Here is a 25,429-nt window from a genome sequence, read left to right as displayed (position 1 = left end):
ACTTGCTCATTTCGTATCTTCCTTACTTTTCCCTGTAGGGATGAGAAAAAGAATAAGAGGGAGAGTGTCACTTAAACTAAGACCTGAGGAGACCTGTCATCTCTGAACAGGGATAGATGGAGCAGCGTGTGCCAAGGCCCTTAGGTAGAAAAGGGCTTAGGGCAAATACAGGACCAGTGTGGCTGGACAGGAGTGAGCTGGGCAGGGTGACCATCGGCAGGCAGAGAGGTCAGCAGGGGCTGATGACGCCGAGCCCCGAGGGAGTCCAGGAGTTACAGGATCTCCTGAAAGCAGTGGGCCCCGCTAGAGAGAGTTAAACTGGGAAGTGCCATGATGTAATTTATGTTGCACTAAACAGCTCTGATTCCTGAGACAAGAGACTTGAGGGACCCCAGGGTACCCGCCCACCTGTTGCAGAGGAGATGGACGGGGCCCTGTGGACATGGAGGGAAGTGCCTGCGTCCACCAGCAACTTCCAGGTCTGAAACGCCATGACCTGCTGATGGACAGATACAGGCGGGGAGGAAAAGGACAAACCAGGGGCGACATCCAGGCTCGCGGCTGGAGAGCCGGATGAATAGCAGGGCCATTTTCTGAGCAGGGAAGCCTGGGGGAGGGGTGGATTGGAGTGACTCTCCACATTTCCTACTTTGAGGTGCCTGTTGCACGTCCAAGTCCCCAGCGCCCAGATTATGGCTTGAAGGGACAGCTGTGGGAGTGGAAGTGGGAGCTGCGTCTCCACCGGCACAGAGGGGTGAGCCCATTCCAGCTGCTGACCCACTTTCCCCACACACATGTGCCCCTCTGCCCCAGAGCTGTCTGACCTCCTGGTGGAGAAACTCCACACTCTGACTTATCATTGAAGCCACTCATTCGCAGTGATTATTAGAGTCACTTATTTCCCTGGAAGGATGAGGGGGCAGGAGGACGGGTTGGACTTGGCTTCACACCCTGCGGGGGTGGTCAGAGCTGGTTTCTCTGCCTCCTCTCCCAGCAGGCCTGACGTGGCTGCCCAGGTCACATGGGGGACTAGGTCACAGCTAAGCAGGTGGCCCTGAAGGCAGAGACCTGCAGATCCCAGCTCTGCACAGCTCACTCTGGAAGTGAACTGGGGTCCCTCATCCCACAGCACCCCCAGATGTGACTAATCTCTGTGTGGTCAGCCACCTCCTCTCCTGTGATTTGCAGACTCTCTGAAGCTGGCAGATAGCCCCACCATGACCTCTGATCTCAGGACTCTGAGGTCCTGCCCCTCCTCTGTGTCACTGATGAGTCACGGACAGCGTAGGAGCTGCCCAGCCTGGTGACGGACACCCAGGGAATCACCTGGCCCTGCTCACCCACTTCCTCTGTGTCACTTCCCCACGGGCTGCATCCCAGCTGCCCAGACCCTGTCCTGTCCTTTCCTCCCTCTCTGCTTCCAGGCAGTGGAGGAGGCGCGATTCTTCCAGACTGAGCTCCCAGTGCTGGGGCTTTGAGATGCAAGAGTCAGTTCTGGCTGGTCCCAGGTGGAAGAGACAGAGGATGCTGGGCTGCTTGTGTCTGGCTTTGGATGTGCTGGACACAGGATGGGCAATTCGAGGCCGCCCTCTGGACCTCCCCGAGGCTTCAGGAAGCTACTGAGCTGTGGGAAATCCAGGCTGGGTTTCTGGTGGAAAGTGAGGAGGGGCAGAGTCTGGGGGCCAGGCCTGAGATGGACAGAGCTGAGGCCTCAAGGAGCCCACAGTGGAGGCAGAGGACTGGGACCTAGGATGGGCTGGAACCCAGTTTGACCCAAGTCACCAAGAGGCAGGGAAGCCCCAAGTGCTGGGCAGGCTACGAAGGAAACAGGTTCCCAAGGCAGCTCAGAAGCTTGATCAGACAGAGGGACATCCCCGTGGGAAGGTGGTGAAATGCCAGCTGGTGAGCAGTGTTACCTCAGCGGGTCCTGCAACATTCCCAGGGCCAAACAGGCCAGATTCCTCAAAACCATTAGTGCCCCAGAAAACCCTGCCCGCAGAGCAGCCAGCTTGCCCTTTACTCAGTCACACTTAGCCCTGGGAGGCCTCAGCCCTTCTCACAAGGGGAGGAAGGAACTGTTGGGCTGCTTTGCAATGCTCTGCTCTGCTCAGTCCAGCTTAACTGGAGCCTCACCTGAGTCACCTGAGGAGCGGATGGAGCACTGGCTCTGTCCTAGACCCCACCTGCTAAGAGCAGTGTCCAGAACTCAAACACCCCAGGATCCTGCATTTGGGGACCCAGTATAGGGCCAGTGTCACAGGGGGGTGAGGTGGGGACTGTTCTGCAATCAGAGCTTCTGATTTTTCATGAAAAAGTGAGAATCCAGACATCTTTATTTTTTTAGTTGTGGTAAAATATAGGGAAGATTGGCCATTTAACCTTGCTTAAGTGCACAGTTCAGTAACGCCCAGCACATTCACACGGCCGTGCAGCCAACCCCACCATCCCTCTCCAGAACTTCTGCATCCTCCCAAACTGAAGCTCTGCCCCAGAAAACACTCTCCCCATTTCCCTCCCCAGCCCCTGGCACCCGCCATTCCCCTCCCTCCGTCCCTTCCCTTCCATTTCCCCCTGCTCTCTCCTCCCCTCCCCTCCCTTCCTTTCCATTTCCCCCTCCCCTGCATCCTCCCAAACTGAAGCTCTGCCCCAGAAAACACTCTCCCCATTTCCCTCCCCAGCCCCTGGCACCCGCCGTTCCCCTCCCTCCCTCCGTCCCTTCCCATCCATTTCCCCCTCCTCTCTCCTCCCCTCCCCTCCCTTCCTTTCCATTTCCCCCTCCCCTCTCCTCCCCTCCCCTCCCTTCCTTCCTTCCCCATTTCTCTCCCCAGCCCCTGGCACCCACCTTTTCCTTCCTGCCTGCTTGCCTTCCTCCCTCCTTTTCTCCCTCCCTCCCTCCGTCTGTCCCTCCCTTCTTTTTTTTTTTTTTTTCCAAGGTCTCACTCTGTTGCCCAGGCTGCAAGAGTGCAGTGGCATGATCATGGCTCACTGCAGCCTCAACCTCCTGGACTCAAGCCATCCTCCCACTTGAGCCTCCTGAGTAGCTGGGACTACAGGCATGCACCACCATGCCCAGCCAGTTTTGGTATTTTTTGTAGAGACAAGGTCTCACCATGTTGCTCAGGCTGGTCTCAATCTCCTGGGCTCAAGCAATCCTCCCACCTCGGCCTCCTAAAGTGCTGGAATTACAGGCATGAGCCACCGCGCCTGGCCCATTCTGTTCCGTCTCCATGAATTTGACTGCTCAAGGGACCTCTCTTAGGAGGATCATACAGTGTCTGTCCTTTTGTGTCCAGCCCCTGTCACTGAACTCAACGTCCTCCAGGTCCATGCAGGCTGAGGCTGAGGCTGCGTGTCCTCCCACGGTGGGAATAGACTGCATTGCGCTCACCCACTCGCCTGTCCATGGACACATGGTGGTTTCCACCTCACCCACTGTCAGTGATGCCACAGTGAATATCTGTGTACACGTGTGTTTGAGCAGGGATTCAAACAGATACTTATACATCCATGTTCACAGCAGCATCATTTGAAATTCAGATTTTTTTTAAAAAATGCGTATTTGTTCAATTTACAAAAACAAGCAACGTGGCAGGTCTAACAAGAACCCCGGAAGGTTGGATTCCACAGCCAGTTTACCGCTCTGGTCCCAGAACAAGCTGCTGGGCCAAGGAGGAAACAGAGGCCCTGTGAGGCCAGGCAGCTTGCCTGGATCACAGTGGCTTCACACCCAAGTTCACAGCTTCCTGGTGGCCTCCCCTTCCAGCAGCCTCCCCACCTCCTCAGCCCCGAAAGACCCAGCCCCTCCTTGCACAAAACACAGCCAGCAACCTGTGAGCTAGGGTCAGAGTTCCATAAACATTGAAACTGCGGAGGAGAGGCAGGCAGCACGTTACTGTCACCCCCGCAAGGCCTCTCCACCCCCTATGTCTCCCACCGCAGCCCCTCTCTGGGTGGGGTGTGGGGATTAAAGGGACACTGAAGACCTGCCTCTTTCAGCCCCACTTAGACACCAGGGCATCCTAGACTTCTATCTCCCACCTTCCTAAATTTGCAACCACGGGACCCTTGGGCCTGAAACGCTCTGCCGACCTCCATCATCACAGTGGACAGAGGCACCGCCTGGGGCAGCCAACAGTCTCAGCTTGCTGGAGAATATTTCAGGCAGGCTCTCAGTCCTGGGCGTCCCGGGCAGCTGGTCACCCCACCACCTGCCTGGCTCGCTGGCACCTGCCATCCCCCTCGCTCCATCTCCATTTCCCAGAGTCCCTGCCACAGTTTCTTCCTGGATGCAGCCATCACCCGCTTCCCCACCTGCCTCCTGCGTCCCCTCCACACCTCTAACCCAGCTCAGATCCCAGCTTGACTCTGCTGCAAGCTGGCAGTACCTTCCCCGCCCTTGAGCAGAGTCTTCTCTACGGGGCCCAGGAGGACCTCAGTGGTCTGGTGGCCCCGGCCAGCCCAAGCACCCAGCCCCTGTGCCGGAGCCGCGTGGTCAGTTCCTACAGGGGCTCCCTTGGCCTGGGACACTGTCCTGGCCGCCCACATCTCTGCTTTGTGGTAGTTCCAGTCCCGTCACGTTTGCAGGTGAGTGAGGGATGTGGAACTCTTTGGCTGTCCACGCCCACGTGGTCTCCGATGGCAAATGTCACCTGCTCGTTGGTCACCTCAACAGCCTCCAGACTTTAAATCCTCCCCAGGCTCCAGATGCCAGGTTTCCCTCCAACCCGACCTCTGCCTTGAGCTCACCTGCCCTGGGCCTTGTCTCCAGCTAAGCAGATCCAGAGTCACTCCTCATCTTGCCCACAACCCTTGCCTCAGGCAGCCACTGCCCCCACTGCACTGGCCCTCTGGCCCTTGGTCCTGTCTGCTTGGCCTCAGAGAAAGACCTAGAATCCATCCCTCTCTCCACCCCATTTTCTCTGTCCTGGGCCCGACAGGTAGCCCTGCTTCACCCCAGCCTCCTCACAGCCAGGTGTTAACGTGGCTCCTCCTGGGATCCCGCTAAAATGCAGCCAGGGCTGGAGGGGCTCCAGCCCCTCAACAAAGCCCAAGGCCTTCATGCTTCACACCCTCTGCCGCTCTCTCCCTGCGCCCTGAGCCCCCCAACCTGGGCCCACACATCCCGGCCTTGGCCTTTGCTGTCCTGTGGCTGGAACGGTCCCCTGAGCGCTCCACACAGCTCTCTCCCATCTCAGGTCTCTCCTCAAATGTTACCCTCATTGGGAAGAACTGCTGGGGCCACTTACTTAAGACTGCAACCCTCCATCCTCATCCACCCCAACCCCCACCCACTCCCCACACCTCTTGCCTGCTTTGGTTTCCCCCATTGACTTCAACAACTATTAGACTAAATAATTTTAAAAAATGTATAGAGAAGGGATCTCACTATGTTGTCCAGGCTGGTCTTAAACTCCTGGGCTCAGATGATCCTCCTGCCTCGGCCTCCCAAAGTGTTGGGATTACAGGCACGAACTAAATGATTTTTAAAATTTTATCTTTACTGATTTGGAGGGTACTAGACCAGGCATGGTGGCTCACACCAGCACTTTGGAAGGCTGAGGCAGGTGGGTCACCTGAGGTCAAGAGTTCCAGACCAGCCTGGCCAACATGGCGAAACCCCATCTCTACTAAAAATACAAAAATTAGCTAGGCATGGTGACACATGACTGTAGTCTCAGCGACTGGAGAGGCGAAAGCCCAAGAATTGCTTGAGCGCAGGAGGTCGAGGTTGCAATGAACTGAGATCACGCTGCTGCACCCCAGCCTGGGTGATAGAGTGAGACTCTGTCTCAGAAAAAAAAAAAAAAGGCCAGGCGCGGTGGCTCACGCCTGTAATCCCAGCACTTTGGGAGGCCGAGGTGGGAGGATCACGAGGTCAGGAGATCGAGACCATCCTGGCTAACACGGTGAAACCCCATCTCCACTAAAATACAAAAAATTAGCCGGGCGTGGTGGTGGGCGCCTGTAGTCCCAGCTACTCGGGAGGCTGAGGCAGGAGAATGGGGTGAACCTGGGAGGAGGAGCTTGCAGCGAGCCGAGATCGCACCACTGCACTCCAGCCTGGGCAACACAGCAGGACTCCGTCTCAAAAACAAACAAAAAAATTAGAGGGTACAAGCACATTTTTCTTACCTGGATATACTGTGTGGTGGTGAAGTCTAGGCTTTTAGTGTCTATCACCCAAATCGTGAACACTGGATCCAATAGCCAATTTCTTCTCCCTTGCCCCCTCCCTCCCTCCCACCCTCCCAGTCTCCAATGTCTGTTATTCCACTCTGTGGTCACAGGTGCACATTGCTTTGCTCCCACTTATTTTATTTTATTTTATTTTATTTTTGAGATGGAGTCTCGCTCTGTCACCCAGGCTGGAGTGCAGTGGCACGATCTCAGCTCACTGCAAGCTCCACCTACCAGGTTCACGCCATTCTTTTGCCTCAGCCTCCAAAGTAGCTGGGACTACAGGCGCCCGCCACCACACCTGGCTAATTTTTTGTATTTTTAGTAGAGACAGGGTTTCACCATGTTAGCCAGGATGGTCTCTAGCTCCTCCTGACCTCGTGATCTGCCCGCCTCGGCCTCCCAAAGTGCTGGGATTACAGGCGTGAGCCACTGCGTCTGGCTGCTTTGCTCCCACTTATACATGAGAACATGCTTAAGAGGCTAAGGCAGGTAGATCACCTGAGGTCAGGAGTTCGAGACGAGCCTGACCAATATGGTGAAACCCCGTCTCTACTAAAAATATAAAAAATAGCTGGGCATGGTGGTGCGCACCTGTAATTGCAGCTACTCAGGAGGCAGAGGCAGGAGAATCACTTGAACACGGGAGGCAGAGGTTGCAGTGAGCCCAGATTGCGCCACTGCACTCCAGCCTGGGCAACAGAGCAAGACTCTGTCTCAAAAAAAAAAAAAAAAAAAAGGCCGGGCACACTGGCTCATGCCTGTAATCCCAGCCTTTTGGGAGGCCAAGTCTGGCAGATCATGAGGTCAAGAGATTGAGACCATCCTGACAAACATGCTGAAACCCTGCCTCTACTAAAAATACAAAAATTAGCTGGGTGTGGTGGCACATGCCTGTAGTTCCAGCTATGTGGGAGGCTGAGGCAGGAGAATTGCTTGGGAGGCTGAGGCAGGAGAATTGCTTGAACTCGGGAGGTGGAGGCTGCAGTGAGCCGAGATTGCACCGTTGCACTCCAGCCTGGTGACACAGCGAGACTCCATCTCAGTAAATAAATAAATAAGAACATGCAATATTTGTCTTTCTGTGTTTGACTTGTTCCGCTTAAGATAGTGGCCTCCAGTTCCATCCACATTGCTGCAAAAGACATGGTTTTGTGTTCTTTTTTACGGCTTCGTAGTATCCCACTGTGTATATATTCACCACATTTTCTTTATCCATCATCTGTTGATGGATGCTTAGGTTGATTTCATGGCTTTGCTGTTGTGAACAGTGTTGCTGCAATGAACACACAAGTGCAGGTGTCTCTTTGATTTAATGACTTCTTTTCCTTTGGGTGGATGCCGAGTGGTGGGATTGCTGGTCGAATGGTAGTTCTAGTTTTAGTTCTTTGAGAAATCTCTATCCTGTTTTCCATAGAGCTAAATGATTTACTTATTGTTTACAATTCTCTGTTTCATCCGATGTCCATGGCTTTTGGTTTGCTCATTGCTGTATCTTCAGCACTTCGGACAGTGCCAGCATACATGCGGTGCTCTGCAAATGCTTGTTGATTGAGTTAACGAGGACAAGGAGAGTGTCTTATTTTCCTTGACAACTCCAGCACATGGTGGGTGGGCTTCATAGCCTTTGGTAGGACAATGAATGGATAGCCCTGTTCAAAGTAGCTCCCCAGACTCCTGGGCCCACATCTGAGATGCCACCATTGGCGAGTCACTTCTTTTGACAGTGGCAGCTGCTGTTAGCATGGAAATGCCCCAGTGGCCCTGTCAGTCATCACCACTCCGGTGCACATGGATCAGAGGCCCTGAGGCCAGGCTGGCAGGGAGTGGGGTTGTGGGTGGCAGGGGCACACACCTCATCCAGAGCTTGCACAGGCAGGGATGCTGGCCAGCATGTGGGTCTAGCATTGGCAGGCGCTCAATAAATATTTTGTTGAGTGAACGTTGAATTATGCCAGGGTCTCCACCCCGTGGCCTTTCAGAGACTCTACCCTCTATACCCTGGGAATTGGGGAACTGCTGTCTGGGGCCCTTCCCCAGGACTTGTGCCAGGAAGTCTTCACCCACCTCCTCAGGGCTTTCCCCTGCTCCTACTGGGCCCTTCTCCTCGGGGCCCTCTTCCTGGCCACCCTGTCTCAGGGACTGCGGCATCTTGGGCAGGGCCCATGGATACCCTTGGGTCTCCAGGGCAGTGAGCTGGCTCTTCAGAAAGGCAGAAAAGCTGGAATGGAGAGGAAACCTGGGCGGGAGGCAGAGAGGGAGGCTGGAGTGGTCGGTCCCCAGCCACTTGCAGACTTGCTTCTTCCACACTCATTTATACATTCAACAAACACTCGCTGAGCCCCAGGGTGCAGCAGGCACTGAACATGATCCTGGGGGTCCACAGGGAGCCCCCCTGCCCACACTGTTTCCCCAGCACCCAGCTTCACAGTGGCCCTCTAGGGTCCAAGCCACCGCCTGGTCCCATGGTTCTGTGCCCACCTCCCGGACACCTCCCTGTCATCCGTCATCTGTCTCCCACCCCTAGGAGGTCATGTGCTTCCTGAGCACAGGACCTGCGTCTTATTCATCACATGTGTCCTGGTGCCCAGCAGGGCCTGACATACAGCAGGTACTCAATATATGTTTGCTGGGTGAGCTGGAGAGGCCACCCACCTTATTCCAGAAGGCAGTGGGGTGGGGCGCAGGAGGGCCCTGGACGCCCTGGGTGCAGAGCTGAGCGGGGGACAGTGAGTAGGGTTGGGGGAGCCCAGCAGAAATTTCTGCTCCAGTGCTGCTGCTGCTCAGAGACACTGCCCCTCCTTGGCCACTCTGCGTGGCCTTTTCCTGCAGTTCCCCCAAGCCCCCTCTGAGTCCTGGGACAGAGAATAATGAATCCTCTGGGGCTCCCCAGGGCCCTGCTGTTTGACTTGTCTCTCGGTGGAGCAGGGCATGGCCTCTCTGCCACGAGAAAGCGCCAGTCGTCCTGCTGCCACCCTAACCCTTAACAGACTGAGGAGGTGGGCAGCATAGAGTCCACCACCAGGGCAAAACCCGTCCTGCTCAGAGCCGTGGAGTCCCTGAAGCAGCCGTGGTGGTCTGCTAAGCCCCTGACCCACGCCACCCTGACTCTGCAGGGAGCAAGTTAGGGCTCACCCCAGGCAGGGTGAGGCATCTCCTCCAAGCTCCTGAAGCCTCCATGAGGGCAGTCCCAGCAGCCACCCCCAGTGTTGGGGTGCAGGTCCGGCTCCACCACTCACCCAGCAATCTCGGGCAAGTCAGTTAACCGCCCTAAGCTGCCTCAGTTTCCTTATCTGCAGAGTGGGAATAATAAAGACATTTGAGGATCAGGAGGCAATGCATGGCACTCCTAAATGTTTGCTCTATTATATAAATACTATATTTATATTTGTATAAATATATTTATTACATACATATTCACTACTATGGTTTTTTTTTTTTTTGAAACAGAGTCTCGCCCTATCGCCCAGGCTGGAGTGCAGTGGCGTGATCTCAGCTCACTGCAACCTCCGCCTCCCAGGTTCAAGCGATTCTCCTGCCTCAGCCTCCCAAGTAGATGGGACTAAGGGCGCCTGCCACCATGCCTGGCTAATTTTTTTTTGTATTTTTAGTAGAGACGGGGTTTTACTATGTTGGCCAGACTGGTCTTGAACTCCTGACCTCATGATCTGTCCGTCTTGGCCTCCCAAAGTGCTGGGATTACAGGAATAAGCCACCCCACCCAGACACTATGGTTGTTTTTAATTCACCCCCGGTGGTAGCAAGGGCCCTGCTGGAGGCTTGTTGATTGAATGAGTGAAGGGGCGCAGGCTCCTGCCTCTTTGTAGAGGAGGAAGCCTGCCCTGCTTGGGTGGGAGTGTCCCAAGTGTAGGGCGCTGCAGGGCACTGAGTCAGGGAAGGTCTCACAGGATTCAGCCCCGGGTTGCCACTGTGGCAGCCGCTGGGTGGAAGCACCGAGAATCCACTCCCAGCCCAGGACCCGGCCCCCCACAGCCCAGCCCAGCAGCTCTTTGAATCCTGGGAGTCCCAGCCCTTCCCGGGGCCCCTCTTCTCACAACCCCCCTGCTTGGCCGAGCCCTGGTGCCCGTGGGCTCCTCCCCTTCCCAGGAGTCCAGGTGAGGTGAGTTGTCAGGTGTCTGAACCGCAGGGCAGAGCCCCGCCTGCAGGAACGACAGGAGGGCGGCCACCAGGAGGCCACCAAGGTCGCCACTCACCTGATTCACAGCTTTCGGGAAGTGGGTTAACGGGATTCCCGAGCCCGGGTTGCGCCAGGTCTCTGGGCTGAGTCACAGGGGCCTGGGGCCCTGCAGGTGGGAGCCGTTACTGAGCTTTGGGCACCCCCTTGATCCCAAAGGCCCTAGGACCACCCCCCAACACCCAGTACCCCAGACTTCAGCCTCTCCAAACCCAGGCCCTCCCCAGCCCGGAACCCCTTCCTTTCAGTGCCCTGGCACCTTTCTCTGCCCCTGGACAGTTAATGTCAGGGACCTCTGGACCCAAGCCCCCTCCCCTGCCCTTCCAGAGGCCACATCCTGGGGTCTCAGCTAGAGCCCCCCCAGAGCCCTGTAGCGGCTGGCTTCCTCCCCGCAGCCCCGCCCTCTGCCCAGGACCCACAGCCGGGGTGGCCGCGGGAGCCACCTGGGGACTGGTCTGACGGCATTCCGCCTCCCAGGATAAAACCTGGGGCGACCTGCAGGGAATCTACACACCCTGACCCGCATCGCCCTGGGTCTCTCGAGCCTGCTGCCTGCTCCCCCGCCCCACCAGCCATGGTGGTTTCTGGAGCGCCCCCAGCCCCGGGTGGGGGCTGTCTCGGCACCTTCATCTCCCTGCTGCTGCTGGCGTCGACAGGTACGTCCGGAGGCTGCTCCTCCCTCCTCCCTCCCACCTGCACCCTCCCTCCCTCCTTCCCTCCCTCCCTCTCTCCCTCCCGGCCTTGCCTCTCTCATCTCCTTTCCGCTTCTGCTCTGTTTATCTCTTGCTCCTTAACTGCTGTGTGCCTCGGTTTCTTCTACGGCTGTGAGGATTAAACAGAAAACGCAGCAAGTACGCAGCGCGCCTCGGTCTCCAGTTACCGTCGGCGTCGCCATCGCCTGCTCCCTCTCGCCTCCGTGTTCTCCCAACTCCTCGTCCTCCGCTGCTTGCCTCTGGGGAAGCACCGTTTTGTGTTGTTCCTGACGCAGGAGGTCAGGGGAGGGCACCAGCGGCAGCAGCGTCCAGACCCGAGGGGCTCAGGTCTGTGCCTCCCTCGAGGAGCCGGTCCTGGTCCCCGGCAGGCAGGCTGGACGGGAAGCTGCGGGAGGGCAGGGTCACAGCTGTGCAGCCAGGGCCTGGCCGGGCCCCAGGAAATGCCCCGCCGGGAGGGGCCCTGGGGTTGAGAGACTTGAGAGTCTCCCTGGGCACTGGAGGGCTAGGGGTTCCTCACCACCAGGTACTCAAGGGGACCCCCTCCTCACTGGGCGCTGGGACCCGTCCTCATTGGGTGCTGGGGACCCCTCCTCACTAGGCACTGGGGGACTCTCCTCACTCAGCGCTGGGGACCCCTTCTCACTGGGTGCTGGGACCCCTCCTCACTGGGCACTGGACCCCTTCTCACTGGGTGCTGGGGACCCCTCCTCACTGGGTGCTGGGACCTCCACCTCACTGGGCACTGGGATCCCTTCTTACTGGGTGTTGGGGGCCTTCCTCACCGGGCGTTGACGGCCCCTCACCACTGTGTCCTGGGGCCCCTCACTGGCCTAACGGTTTCCTTCTCTTGCCCTCAGCCATCCTCAATGCGGCCAGGATACCTGGTGAGTGGAGCTGCCAGCTCTGACGGGAGGGAGAAGGGAGGAGGCCCACGCGCAGGCAGTGTCTATGTGTCCCTCCCCTGGGCACAGGTCAGAAAGGGGCTGGGGTGAGAGGGGGGAAGAGCTAGAGGGGAAGGGAGGCAGGAAGGAGACACGGACGCAAGGAGAAAGGCTTGAGAGATGCCAGGGCCAGAGGAGAGAGAGAGCCAGGAAGGTGAACAGAGTGGAAAGCAGGGTAAGGAAAGAGGGGGAGGGAAAGACCAGGTGCAGCTGACAAGGAGTGAGTGGGAAGGCCAGGGCCAGGTGAGGACCAGCAGAGAGTGAGGATGGAGGGAGGGATGGGACGGGGAGGTGGGCGGAGCTTGGGGTATGGGTGGGGTTGGGAAGCAGGTGGAGCTTAGGATGTGGGTGGAGCTTGGGGTGTGGGTGGAGCTTGGAGTGCAGGTGAAACTTGGGATGTGGGTAGGTAGAGCTTGGGGACATGAACGGAGCTTGGGCTGTGGGCAAAGCTTGGGGTGCAGGCCTAGGGATTGGGATTCCGAGGGGGGGTTGTAGGAAGTTGGAGATAACAAAACTTGACCGTACCCTCCAGTTCCCCCAGCCTGTGGGAAGCCCCAGCATCTGAACCGGGTTGTGGGCGGCGAGGACAGCACTGACAGCGAGTGGCCCTGGATCGTGAGCATCCAGAAGAATGGGACCCACCACTGCGCAGGTTCTCTGCTCACCAGCCGCTGGGTGATCACTGCTGCCCACTGTTTCAAGGAGTATGTACAGCCGGCCTGGGGCACTTGATCTTCTAAGGCCCTGGGCTTTGTGCCCCAGGCCCTGGGCTCCCTTTACAGGCTCTGCTTCCGGGCCTCTGTTCAATCTTGGTGCCCCTCGATTCTACCTAGAAGCCTCTCCTGCCTTCAGGGGCCTTCACACCCATGCTGTTCCCCCAGGTACCTCCTCCCAGACCAGACCTGGCTGATCCTCCCCTTCCCTTTCCTTCCAGCAACCTGAACAAACCATCCCTGTTCTCTGTGCTGCTGGGGGCCTGGCAGCTGGGGAACCCTGGCTCTCGGTCCCAGAAGGTGGGTGTTGCCTGGGTGCAGCCCCACCCTGTGTATTCCTGGAAGGAGGGTGCCCGTGCGGACATTGCCCTGGTGCGTCTCGAGCGCTCCATACAGTTCTCAGAGCGGGTCCTGCCCATCTGCCTACCTGATGCCTCTATCCACCTGCCTCCAAACACCCACTGCTGGATCTCAGGCTGGGGGAGCATCCAAGATGGAGGTGCGGCTTCTTCCTCTCCAAGGTGGCTGGGGGCAGATGGGGACAGAGGATGGCAGACACTCAGGGACACAGACACCATGAGCAACAAAGGGTGGAGGTCAGAGGCACAGCATGACAGAGGTGGAAGGAAAGAAGGGCTGCAATCCAGAAGAAACCTTGGTGGGCAATTTCAGGCCATTTCTCTTTTCTTTTCTTTCTTCTTCTTCTTCTTTTTTTTTTTTTTTTTTTGAGACAGGGTCTTACTCTGTCACCCAGGCTGGAGTGCAGTGGTGTGATCCTAACTCACTGCAGCCTTTGCCTCCCAGGCTCAAGTGATCCTCCCACCTCAGCCTCCAAGGTAGCTGGAACTACAGGTGTGTGCTACCACACCTGGCTAATTTTTGTATTTTTTGTAGAGACAGGGTTTTTCTGTGTTGGCCAGGCTGGTCTTGAACTGTTGGGCTCAAGCAATCCACCAGCCTCAGCCTCCCAAAGTGCTGGGATTACAGGTGTGAGCCACTGTGCCTGGCCTCATTTCTACTTCAAAAGTATCTGGCTATGTTTTGAGGCAACAGCCAGACCCGTGAAGCTATTCAATTCATCAATACAGGATGGCTGAAAGGAGGTGTGTGTGGGACTAAGCTGAATACAGGGTGAATATAAAGAGGCCTGATTCCAGAGTGGGAACAGGCACCCCCTGGTGGTAGCATGCCACAATTGCGGGCAAAATTCTCGGGAGAAAATGCAGTCTCCTTAATTGTAAAATATAATTTTCAAACCACCACTGGAGGTTTGGAAAACATCATCTCAAAACTCAAACTAGATTACATAAAGCAAGAAGCAGGGAAGCAGCAAGAGAAAGGTAGATGACAGATCGACAGGCAGATGGATGATAGAGACTGGGCCAAGGAAAAGAAACATACAGGCAGAAATGAGGATACAATGAAGACCTGGAAGAAAGAGTTTGAAAGAGAGAGATAGAGACTAAGTAATAACAAAGTGTAAGATAGATGAAAATTTAACCAGATTCCAGAATAATTAAGAGAAATGACACTAGCTCAGGTGTGTGGGGATCCCAGTAACTCTGAGGTTGCAACCTCCCGATGATCTCTGTAGGGGCTTCTTCAAGAGCTAGAATCGCGGACTTTCAGTCCACAATCTGCAGACCACAGTCTGTAGACCAGCTCCAGGCAAGGCGTGGGGATCCCTCAGGTCCTGGTAATTTTCAACATCAAGTGGACATTTATTGAACACTTCTTCTATAGCAGTCCCAGTGCTGGATGAAGTAATGCAGTATCTGAGACAGGAAGGGCTCTAACCATCTGTGGGATATCAGAAAATTTATTAAAGAGGCAGGGTCTTAGGTTTCACATTCATGTTCTAATTCAGCAGGGCCAGAGGTGGAGACCTGGAATTTCAATTTTCTGAAGGCATCTTGGGAGAGCCTGGTAGAGCTAATCTGTTAGCCTTTGAGAACCGCTGCTGAGAGGAATGGTGTTGGGGGAGAATAGTCCTTTGAGGAGGCAACGAGGAGGGGAGACCCCCAAGCCTGATTCTGTCCTCTTTCCTCCCAGTTCCCTTGCCCCACCCTCAGACCCTGCAGAAGCTGAAGGTTCCTATCATCGACTCGGAAGTCTGCAGCCATCTGTACTGGCGGGGAGCAGGACAGGGACCCATCACTGAGGACATGCTGTGTGCCGGCTACTTGGAGGGGGAGCGGGATGCTTGTCTGGTGAGCTCCCTCGAGCCCCCCACCCCTGGCCAGGAGGGCCTCGGGAAGGAGCCAGCGTCAGTCCTGTCCCCACTGAGCCCCACAACCTCTCCCTGGCCTCCTCCCCAGAACTGGCTGTGCCTGACAGTCCCAGGTCCCCATAGAACCAGCCTCAGCCTGGCTCAGCCACTCACTTATTTGTTCAGACATTAAACTGGGCATCCCAGCTGCACCACCTCGCCCTCCGCGAGCTTTCATTTCCTTCAGGGGGCTTCCCACGCCTCAGTGCCCAGAGCCAGCTCTAGCTCAGGGGCTGTCTGGAAGACGGTCAGATGGTGCAGCGGCAGCACCCGCGCCTGGACGTCTTAAGGCCTGGCTGCAGCTCCTACTCTGCCGCCGGGGACTTCTCACCTGGGCGGAGCTCAGGTCCTGTCTCCTCCAGGAAGGAGAAACGGGCTCCCGGGAAGGGGCTCATCTGCCCCCTGACAGGGCACGGGCCCTGGATTCTGCCACCCCCTGTGCCACGGGGGTTCCTAACCTCGTCTCCTCTCTGCAGGGCGACTCCGGGGGCCCCCTCATGTGCCAGGTGGACGGCGCCTGGCTGCTGGCCGGCATCATCAGCTGGGGCGAGGGCTGTGCCGAGCGCAACAGGCCCGGGGTCTACATCAGCCTCTCTGCGCACCGCTCCTGGGTGGAGAAGATCGTGCAAGGGGTGCAGCTCCGCGGGCGCGCTCAGGGGGGTGGGGCCCTCAGGGCACCGAGCCAGGGCTCTGGGGCCGCCGCGCGCTCCTAGGGCGCAGCGGGACGCGGGGCTCGGATCTGAAAGGCGGCCAGATCCAGATCTGGATCTGGATCTGCGGCGGTCTCGGGCGGTTTTCCCCGCCGTAAATAGGCTCATCTACCTCTGGGGGCCCGGACGGCTGCTGCGGAAAGGAAACCCCCTCCCCGACCCGCCCGACGGCCTCAGGCCCCGCCTCCAAGGCCTCAGGCCCCGCCCAACGGCCTCATGTCCCCGCCCCCACGACTTCCGGCCCCGCCCCCGGGACCCAGCGCTTTAGTGTATATAAATGTTAATGATTTTTATAGCTATTTGTAACCCTGCCCACATATCTTATTTATTCTTCCAATTTCAATAAATTATTTATTCTCCAGTGCCTGTTTTTTCCCATGCCTGGGGACACTGGAAAGCAAGGGTCCAGAGGGGGTTAAGGTTGGGGGTTGGATGTTGGCATAGCCAGAGACTGCGCGGTCCTGTCCACCTGGGGCTGACGCCGACCCTTGCTTCCACCTAGGGTTCAGCCTCCTGACCCCTGACCTTTGCAGCCCTGGGCCACCCTCCCTTTTATCCCTCTCCCACCAGGGCAGGGCAGCCGATGGAGAAGGGGCAGAGTCTAGAGGCCTGGAAGACCCAGCTCTGGTGCTTCAGGAAGGGGAGGAGAGGGGTTGGGACCCCCAAACTGTGCGTTGGATTCCAAAACAGGGCTGGTGAGGAGAAACCCAGCCCCATGAGAGTGAGGTGCTACCTCTCTACCCCAGGCCAAGCCCCCCCTTCTGCTCTCTCCACCACAGACCTCAGGGGCCTCAGGATGGCAGAGCTGAGGGTGGTGGTGGAGGGAGGTGCCCAGCTGAGCCCCATCAGAGCCCCGTCTCCGTGGGCTGGCTGTTGGGTCCTCATCCCCAGGAGCTGATTCGTCGAGCGACTCACTGCCGAAGCTCTAAACTCCCCAGTTTGGAAGAAGCAGCGGACAGTGGCAGGGCAGGCCTCTGGCTCTGCGGGCATCAGGGGTTGAGTCACACCACCTGTCCCCATGGGGGGTGGTAGTTTGATCCCAAGCCGAGAGGAGGGTTCTGTCTGGCTTCCTGCCTGCTTAGGGATGCAGGCTAATACTCTGTTTCCCCACATCCACTCATCTGCAGCCGGCTCTGGCCTCCTGGACCCAGGGCCCTCATCCCAGCCTGCCTGGATGCAGGCCTTCCCCAGCATCCCTGTAACAAATAGGTATGTGGTTAGAGGGCTGTGCCGCTGGCTTTGGTGAGAATATGACCCTCTTAGTAGCCGATACAGAAGAGATTCACCCAAAGCCAGGTCAAGAAAACAACCAGGTCCAATTGTGCTGAAGAAGAGACACTATGACTCTGCCATGAAATATCTCCAACCAGAAATGATCAAGGGCATGGGCAAGTTTGGAGAAGGCAATACAGGTTTAGGTTTTTTTGGGTTTTTTTTTTTTTTTTTTTTTTTTGGTGTCCTTTGTTGTAAGTGCAGTTCTAAAATATTTGTTCATACTGTTTTGATTGCCTTATTTATTTATTTACTTTTTTCAAGGTAGGGCTTGCTTTGTTGCCCAGGCTGGAGTGCAGTGGTGTGACCCTGGCTCACTGCAGCCTCTACCTCCCAGGCTCAAGTGATCCTCCCACCTCAGCCTCCCGAGTAGCTAGGACTATAGGCATGTGTCATCATGGCGAGTTAATTTTTTGTGTGTTTTTATTGTCTCGAGACAGAGTCTTGCTCTGTTGCTCAGGCTGGACTGCAATGGCGTGATCTTGGCTCACCGCAACCTCCACCTCCTGGGTTCAAGCGATTCTCCTGCCTCAGCCTCCCGAGTAGCTGGGATTAGAGGTGCGTGCCACCATGCCTGGCTAATTTTGTATTTTTAGTAGAGACAGGGTTTCGCCGTGTTGGTCAGGCTGCTCTCGAACTCCTGACCTCGTGATCCACCTGCCTTGGCCTCTCAAAGTGTTGGGATTACAGGCATGAGCCACTGAGCCTGGCCTGGTGAGCTAATTTTTAAATTTGTTATAGAGACAAGAGTCTCTCTTATGTTGCCCAGGCTGGTCTCGACCCCCTGGCCTCAAGTGATCCTCCCACCTCAGCCTCCCAAAGTGCTGGGATTACAGATGGGTGTCACCGCACCTGGCCTCTGAGGAGGATTTCATTATAAACCTGCCCTGAAGGGAGGGAATCCAATTTTACGAGAGGGTGTAGCCTGGTGAGGCCTGGATGACCTCCGGAGGCAGGGGCTTGTGCCTGGGCTGAGGCCTAAGGGTCAATGGGCAGACATGAAGTTGCCCCAGGCAGAGGGTACAGTGTGGGCAAAGTCAGGAAGTGGCAGGGCTTGGATCACTCCAGGAAGAGAGAGGAGTCATGTGTCACAGGAGCTCGAGACCCAGAGAGGGAGGCAGGCAGGCAGGCAGGGACCAAGCTTGGGCACAGCCAGGAAGGCAGGACAGGGCATGGTGGGGCCAATGGAATCATTACCCAAGTCGGGGATTTTCAGGGAAACAGCTTAGATAAGGCCAGGTGTACAGTAGCTCCCACCTGTAATCCCAGCATTTGAAAGGAGTTTGTGTTCCTGTAGTAGCAGACTTGGGAAGTTGAGGTGGCAGTATCACTTGAGCCCGGGAGTTCAAGGCTAAAGTGAGCTGATTGAGCCATTGCACTCCAGCCTGAGCAACAGAGAGATACGCTGTCTCAAAGGAAATACAAATTAAAGAACCAGCCGGGCGTGCTGGCGTGTGCCTGTAGTCTCAGCTACTTGGGACACTGAAGTGGGAGGATCGCTTGAGCCCAGGAGTTCAAGGCTGCCGTGAGCTATGATTGTGCCTCTGCAGTCCAGCCTGGGTGACAGAGAAAGACCCTGTCTCTTAAAAAAAAAAAAAAAAAAAAAAAACTTAGATAAGAGGATGCTGTGCCTCCCTGGGGGTCTTCAGTCACCCATGGTCCTGGCAAGAGGAGGGCCAGGAGAGAGCTTCACCCACCTGCTGTCCTGCCCATGTGACATCCGCAGGTGCTGCCATGGCCACGACTGTTGTTACACTCGAGCTGAGGAGGCCGGCTGCAGCCCCAAGACAGAGCGCTACTCCTGGCAGTGCGTCAATCAGAGCGTCCTGTGCGGTGAGTCCCCAGCAGCACCATGCCACCCACCCCGAGTATCCCCTGGGCACCCTGGCATAGCCAGATGACTTCCGTGCCCCTGTTGCAATAACCACTGCTTCCAAGTCTCTATAGACCACCCCTTGGGTATATCTAATGTAAGTGATATTTATTTTATTTATTTTTTGAGTCAGAGTCTCGCTCTGTCACCCAGGCTAGAGTGTGCTGATGTGATCTTGGCTCACTACAACCTCTGCCTCCTGGGTTCAAGCGATTCTCATGCCTCAGCCTCCCAAGTGGCTAGGACTACAGGCATGCACCATCACGCCCAGCTAATTTTTGTATTTTTTTCAGTAGAGGTGGGGTTTCACCAAGTTGGCCGGGCTGGTCTCAAACTCCCCACCTCAAGTGCTCTGCCCGCCTCGGCCTCCCAAAGTGCTGGGATTACAGGCATGAGCCGTGGTGTCTGGCCCTAATGTGAGTGATCTTTAACACTGAGCACTTGAAAAAGAAAACCCCGAAGAAACCGAATTCTTTGATGTCTGGACGACAAGGAAGAAGATAGAAATGGCATCAGATAATAAACAGTGTAAATGTTTATCAGAAAGGGGCTGGTGGTCGGGACAAGTAGGAGGATCGCTTGAGTCCAGGAGTGCATCTCCACAAAAAAGTTAAAGGATTTTTTAACATTGGCCAGGCGTGGTGGCACACATCTGTGATCCCAGCTACTTGGGAGGCTGAGGCAGGAGGATTGCTTGAAGCCTAGGAGGTTGAGGCTGCAGTGAGCTGTGATCAAGCCACTGCACTCCAGCCTGGGTGACACAGCAAAATCCAGTCTCAAAAAATAATAATAATAATATTTTACATAACCAACCACTTCTAAAGATTAAAAAAAAACCCATGATTAAAAACCTCAGGTCCCTCAGGCAATCATACCAGATATCGAAACAAAGCAATAACATAAGGACTGCAGTATTTATTTTATTTTTATATTATTTATTTATTCTTTGTTAGTTTGTTTTTGGAGTGTGGGTTTTGTTTTGTTTTTTGATTTTTTTATTTTGTTCTACTCAATTTTATTCTTATTGCTCAGGCTTGAGTGCAATGGCCTGTTCTCAGCTAACTCAACCTCCGCCTCTTGGGTTTGCGTGATGATGGTTCCACGTCATCAGCCCTCCGCCTCTTGGGTTTGGATGATGATGGGTCCACGTCATCGGCCCTCCGCCTCTTGGGTTTGCGTGATGATGGGTCCACGTCATCGGCCCTCTGCCTCTTGGGTTTGCGTGATGATGGTTCCACGTCACCGACCCTCCGCCTCTTGGGTTCCGGTGATGATGTTTCCACATCAGCGGCCCTCGGCCTCTTGGGTTTGGGTGGTTTTTCTGCCTCAGCCTCCTGAGTAGCTAAGGGAGGTGTCTTGAGATTATCATCCGCTGAGGGTGGAGGTGAGGGTGGAGCTGAGGGTGGAGGTGAGGGTGGAGCTGAGGGTGGAGCTGAGGGTGGAGGTGAGGGTGGAGGTGAGGGTGGAGCTGAGGGTGGAGGTGAGGGTGGAGCTGAGGGTGGAGCTGAGGGTGGAGGTGAGGGTGGAGCTGAGGGTGGAGGTGAGGGTGGAGCTGAGGGTGGAGGTGAGGGTGGAGCTGAGGGTGGAGCTGAGGGTGGAGGTGAGGGTGGAGGTGAGGGTGGAGCTGAGGGTGGAGGTGAGGGTGGAAGTGGAGTGGTCAGACACTCGGGAGGTGTCTTGAGATTATCATCCGCTGAGGGTGGAAGGGGATACAGCACACACTTGGCAGGTGTCTTGAGATTATCATCCGCTGAGGGTGGAGCTGAGGGTGGAGCTGAGGGTGGAGCTGAGGGTGGAGGTGAGGGTGGAAGGGGAGTGGTCAGACACTCGGGAGGTGTCTTGAGATTATCATCCGCTGAGGGTGGAGCTGAGGGTGGAGCTGAGGGTGGAGCTGAGGGTGGAAGAGGAGTGAGGAGACACTCGGGAGGCGTCTTGAGATTATCATCCGCTGAGGGTGGAAGGGGATGGAGCGGACACTCGGGAGGTGTCTTGAGGCTCAGGGAGTTATCCATTATAGAACGTTGTTGAGTTGGAGGAGGTGGCTGGTGGCCCATCCTGTTTTTTAAAGTTTCAGCTGTGAGGTAGGGCCAGTGGGGCAATCCTGAAGAATGACGATGCTCCGCTGCCGCCATTCTGACCTGTGGGGACAAAGGAGGGAATGCTTTCACACATATCCATTTGATGGACAAAATTACCGCCACCAACACAGTCTGCACCTTCTGTTGCTGGTGATAGATTTTTGCACCTTTCCATCCTCCAGGTTTCAAAATAGCAGTATCAGTGTCATAATATCACCCTTCCACTGAGTACTGCCGACAGCTGGGGGGTAAAGAAAAGTCATTGGGACACACTGTTGTCTCCACATGCCACTGTGTCTGTCTGCAAATGTAGGCAGGCTGGGGTCCTGCCCCAGGGAAGACAGAGTCATAACAGAGTAATAAAGAAGCATGTTTGAGACACAGGAGTGTCTATGTCTATCCTCATTCCTCCCTCACAGCCATCACCAGAGCATGTTTCTTGCACCAGGTCAACAGACAGTAAGAGACAGTAAGAGAGGCATGAAAAGCCCGTTGTCCACACATGTTGCAGCTTCTTTTTGGAGAATGTTTTCCAGGCCTTTTATGTTCTGTCTCTGATTCTCAGAACTCTGCAAGGTCAGTGTGACCACCCTGCTCCAAATCTAAGAAAACAGAGGTTTCTAGAGGAAGGAGAAATTGTGCCCAGGGTCACACAGCTTGCAAGAGGCAGAGTGGAAGTTGATTCCAGCTCTGCCTGCAGGACCCTCTCATTTCCCCTCTGTTTCCCTTCTTGACAAAGGATCTTCTTCACTCTGGAGGTGCCACCCATGAGAACAAAGAGCTCTGGAGAGATGTGGATTCCTGAAGAGCTGCAGGGGGACTGGGAGAGGGTTTTCTGACAGAACAATCTTATCTCAAGAAGTCAGTTAGGCATGGCTATAATATTTCTTTTCACTCCCAGGTAATACCAAATTGTAAGTGCACTAAGACATGAAGAATACTTTTGTCCATGGAAAAATGAGGTGGGAATTCTAAACAAAGCAAGTTTTAAAACTGTGTTTCACTTCAAGTGTACAAGTCCCATCACGTGTAATCATAGGACTCGGCAGCTTTTGAAGGTACAGAGGCCACACAAGAACCAGCTTAGCTGAGCATCATTTAAGGCCTTCATTTGGAATTGTCCCTGTGGGTAATAAGTTACATTCACTCTTCACTAATTTACAGTCAGGGCCCATTTGCTGTTACAAATACGGGACCTCTGACACTTAGAATATTAGATCAGGGGCCCCACTGGGTGGGGATGAAAGTGTTTTTGCACAACATGGTTACCAACAGGGATGGGACTGTGATGCTTGTAGGCAGCCTTTCTCTCTGCCATCTCCCTCTGCAGGGCTTGAGCACAGAGCTGTAGGGAGAAAAATGTATCCATGTCCTGACCTGGCAGACTATGTCCAAAAGCAAGGAAAACAAGCAAACTTACCCAGTTGCAAAGAGGCTTTCTTGCAGAAGGGGGGATCTGAAAAAGCCAACACATGAGAAATTGAATGTTGAGAGAGTCTAAGGGCCGTGGCATCATCTGCATCAGCACTGAACTATCCTGCAACTGCGGGGAGGAAGCTCCTTACTTTGCATTTGTGGTAGTCCTCTGCCCGCCGCCGCAACGCTTGCGCACGTTGAAACATTTTCCTATGGATTACAATCACTTTCATCAGATAAAGCACCACTTTCAGGATGATTTTAAATAATCTGCCATATTTCTGTTATCCTCACAACTGTACCCTTACACAATCTATCTATACCTAGAAAACGTATTTCAGATGGCTATAAGAGTACAGTCTGAGCCGGTCACGGTGGCTGACGCCTGTAATCCCAGCACTCTGGGAGGGCGAGGCGGATGGATCATGAGGTCAGGAGATTGAGACCATTGTGGCTAATATGGTGAAACCCCTTCTCTACTAAAAATACAAAAAATTAGCCAGGCGTGGTGGCAGGCACCTGTAATCCCAGCTACTCGGGAGGCTGAGGCAGGGGAATCACTTGAACCTGGGAGGCGGAGGTTGCAGTGAGCCAAGATCACGTCATTGCACTCCAGCCTGGGTGACACAGCGAGACTCCATCTCAGAAAAACAAAAACAAAAACAGAAACAAAAACAAAAAAACTGTACAGTCTGATCCAAACTGTTGCTATATTGATTCCTCCTCTTGCTTACTGCCTGCTGACTTCTGAGATGATAGTTTCCTTCCCCATTCTCAGTATATCCCTAATTCATCCTTCATTGAGCATCTTTTATCATAAAGCTGTATTCTCTTTGTATTAATATCCTTACCGTGTTTCACAGGGCAGAAACAGCTGGGCTTATAAACAGGCATAGTCCTTTTGAAGGATGTGGTTGATCCTACAACAACACACTTTCCTAAGGATGACAACAACTCACCCCACCCCTAGAATGGCTGGTATGAACCGAGTTTCCACACAGTCTAGCTGGCAATGGGGTCAGGAGACGTTTTGCTACTTCACATCTTTTGGTCACTGGTAAATATTAAGGTACTTTGTTTTCTGTTTTGTGAACTCTCTCTCTCTCTCACGATATGTCTTCTGACCATTTGTTTCTATTTCTGCATTTACTGGGTCTAAACATTGTACAAAGGTTAAAAACAACACTCCAATGGGCATTTCCCAGGAGGGTGGGGTTCAGTTTCTGAACTCACTTGTAGGTGTGTATTTCTTTCATAGCCAATTTCCCATTTTCCTCTGCCTCTGATAACTACCTCTCCTTTTCTGCATGCTCACATTCTTTCATGCTTAGTTTCCTCAGATTAGAAGGGAGAGAAATGCACACACATGATCCACCAGCCCGTGTGGGATTCCCTCTGCCCTTCTGGCATCTGAAGGCTGTGATTCAAAGATCCCCCCTGCAACCTTTCCACAAATGAACCAACTGATTCTCACAACCGAAGGGAGAATTGACACCTCCCATTGAGGGACAAAAAAAAAGTCACACTCTGGCCTGCTGGCAAGTCACCTGTCATTTCCAGCTCATCTCCATAGTTCCATAGTTAGTCCTATTCTTTAGTAAATATAAAGACTATTAAAAGCTTCTATGAGGTGCACTATGTGTGTTTCTGGGGTCAGTCTTGTGCTTGACACAGCGAAAGCTCATTTTAGTTCAGTGTGAAAAACCAGACCTCACCAATTCATCACAACTAACTCCATCGGAAGCAGAGGATTGCTCCTCATCTGACTCCTCCTGTGTGAGACCTGATTCTCAGTCAGAGGCTGATGCCGGAACTGAGACCATCAGCCATAGAGAGATCCTTCCAGAATATGGTGTCATTAACCCCGCAGTTCACTACTGCACTTTGCCATCATTCAGGACTGGAACTCTTGTCATCGACTTTAAAGATCCTGGTTGAGAGAAAAGGCAATCTGAATGCTGGGCGCATCTATTGAATTACAAATGATCGGAATGGCTTCTAAGTCAGGGTGTTATGTCCTGAAAATACGTGACAACGGCAAACCATCCACCCTGGTGTTGACTGACTTTAACAAGGTTCAGTTCACAGAGATTGAGGGCCGAAAAAGGAAACGGCCTAAAAAGGGTAAGTTTGCTGTGTTGCCCTCACACCACTTGATTCATGGTCCTGATCCTAAGGATCTCATCTGATACTTGGTTTTATAGGAAGGATGTGTAAAATTCCCAGAACGCTAGGAAACAGGGACGAAAACACTTCAAAGAGAAAGTTAATGAACTTGTTTCTGACCACAGGGCATCTTTCAGCACATGCTGTCTGGAGTGGCCTCAAACAAGGAGTGTGTGGTGAGGTGCTGAGAATGCAATGGGAGCAGGGTCCTGTCCCCACGCTAAAGAAGCTCACAGTTTAATGCAAATGAGAAGCCAGTGAGGACATCACTACTCCTGCTGTGCACTTGGGAACTAGAAACACAAAACCTGACTCTGGAGGGAAGCTAAGGAAGCATTCTACTCTTGAGTTGACATAAGTGCGTCTGAAGCTTCTGATCTCCGATGAGAACAATGGGGGACACCAAACAGAATATAAAACCCATGATTGAATACATCAAATTGCTAACATGGCAGTAAACAGACATGAGGTGAAGATGGAGAAGAAGGAAACCCAGGACGAAAGTCAGCCTCGCATTTGGAACCCATTTCCCTGAGTTTCATTGCTGAATTCCAGAAGGAACTACTGAGATGCAAAGAAGCACAGCAGCTTTTGCACACATGCGTGGGATTAGATGGAAAACAAGTGGATTGAGGGTCTGCCAATGAAAGCGACCCATACTGAAGTCCACTGGCTCTGGTTGAGACCCAGAAGAGTCATGCATCAGAATAGAGGTGGACAGGAAATACCCTGGCCTTTGTAGGGACTGAGCCTGCACCGACGACCTCAATTGCAGCCTGTATGGAGGACCCCTGACCATCCCCCAGAAGTAGACTCCCATCTCTTCTGCAGCAAGATAACATGCTACTAGGCCTCAATTCATTGCTAAATATTTTTTAACAAGTATCTCACGTTTAACAAAAAAAG

The 25,429-nt window shown here is 54.3% G+C and overlaps 2 protein-coding genes across 5 annotated transcripts in view; one reads left to right on the top strand and one right to left on the bottom strand.

Annotated features, from left to right (window-relative positions):
- Positions 1-422: 422 nt before the first annotated feature.
- On the top strand, positions 423-16,080 carry PRSS22 (serine protease 22). Its single transcript, XM_063597942.1, has 12 exons — positions 423-479; positions 4,405-4,584; positions 8,705-8,788; positions 9,168-9,300; positions 10,403-10,487; positions 10,700-11,028; positions 11,212-11,412; positions 11,943-11,969; positions 12,559-12,730; positions 12,961-13,238; positions 14,792-14,949; positions 15,485-16,080. Exons 1-12 carry the CDS (start codon positions 423-425, stop codon positions 15,719-15,721), a joined length of 1,941 nt encoding a protein of 646 aa, XP_063454012.1. The 3' UTR covers positions 15,722-16,080.
- Positions 16,081-19,704: 3,624 nt separating this feature from the next.
- LOC117976336 (nuclear pore complex-interacting protein family member A5-like) overlaps positions 19,705-25,429 on the bottom strand; it is an 82,472-nt gene continuing 76,747 nt past the window's right edge. For 2 of the 4 annotated variants that reach the window (XM_063598218.1, XM_055100655.2), the window contains exons 5-7: positions 22,507-22,567; positions 22,362-22,397; positions 19,705-21,001 (exon numbers count right to left, since the gene is read on the bottom strand). In XM_063598218.1, the coding sequence (XP_063454288.1) occupies positions 19,922-21,001; positions 22,362-22,397; positions 22,507-22,567 (1,177 nt within the window). In that variant the 3' untranslated portion in view covers positions 19,705-19,921. The remainder of the gene's footprint in view (positions 21,002-22,361; positions 22,398-22,506; positions 22,568-25,429) is intronic. The other 2 variants (XM_063598217.1, XM_055100656.2) reach the window with 1 other exon arrangement.

Source organism: Pan paniscus, chromosome 18, assembly GCF_029289425.2.
Source record: "Pan paniscus chromosome 18, NHGRI_mPanPan1-v2.0_pri, whole genome shotgun sequence".
NCBI classification, from domain to species: domain Eukaryota; kingdom Metazoa; phylum Chordata; class Mammalia; order Primates; family Hominidae; genus Pan; species Pan paniscus.
Note: the sequence above shows the minus strand (reverse complement) of the source record. Positions and strands in the feature narration are given on the sequence as shown.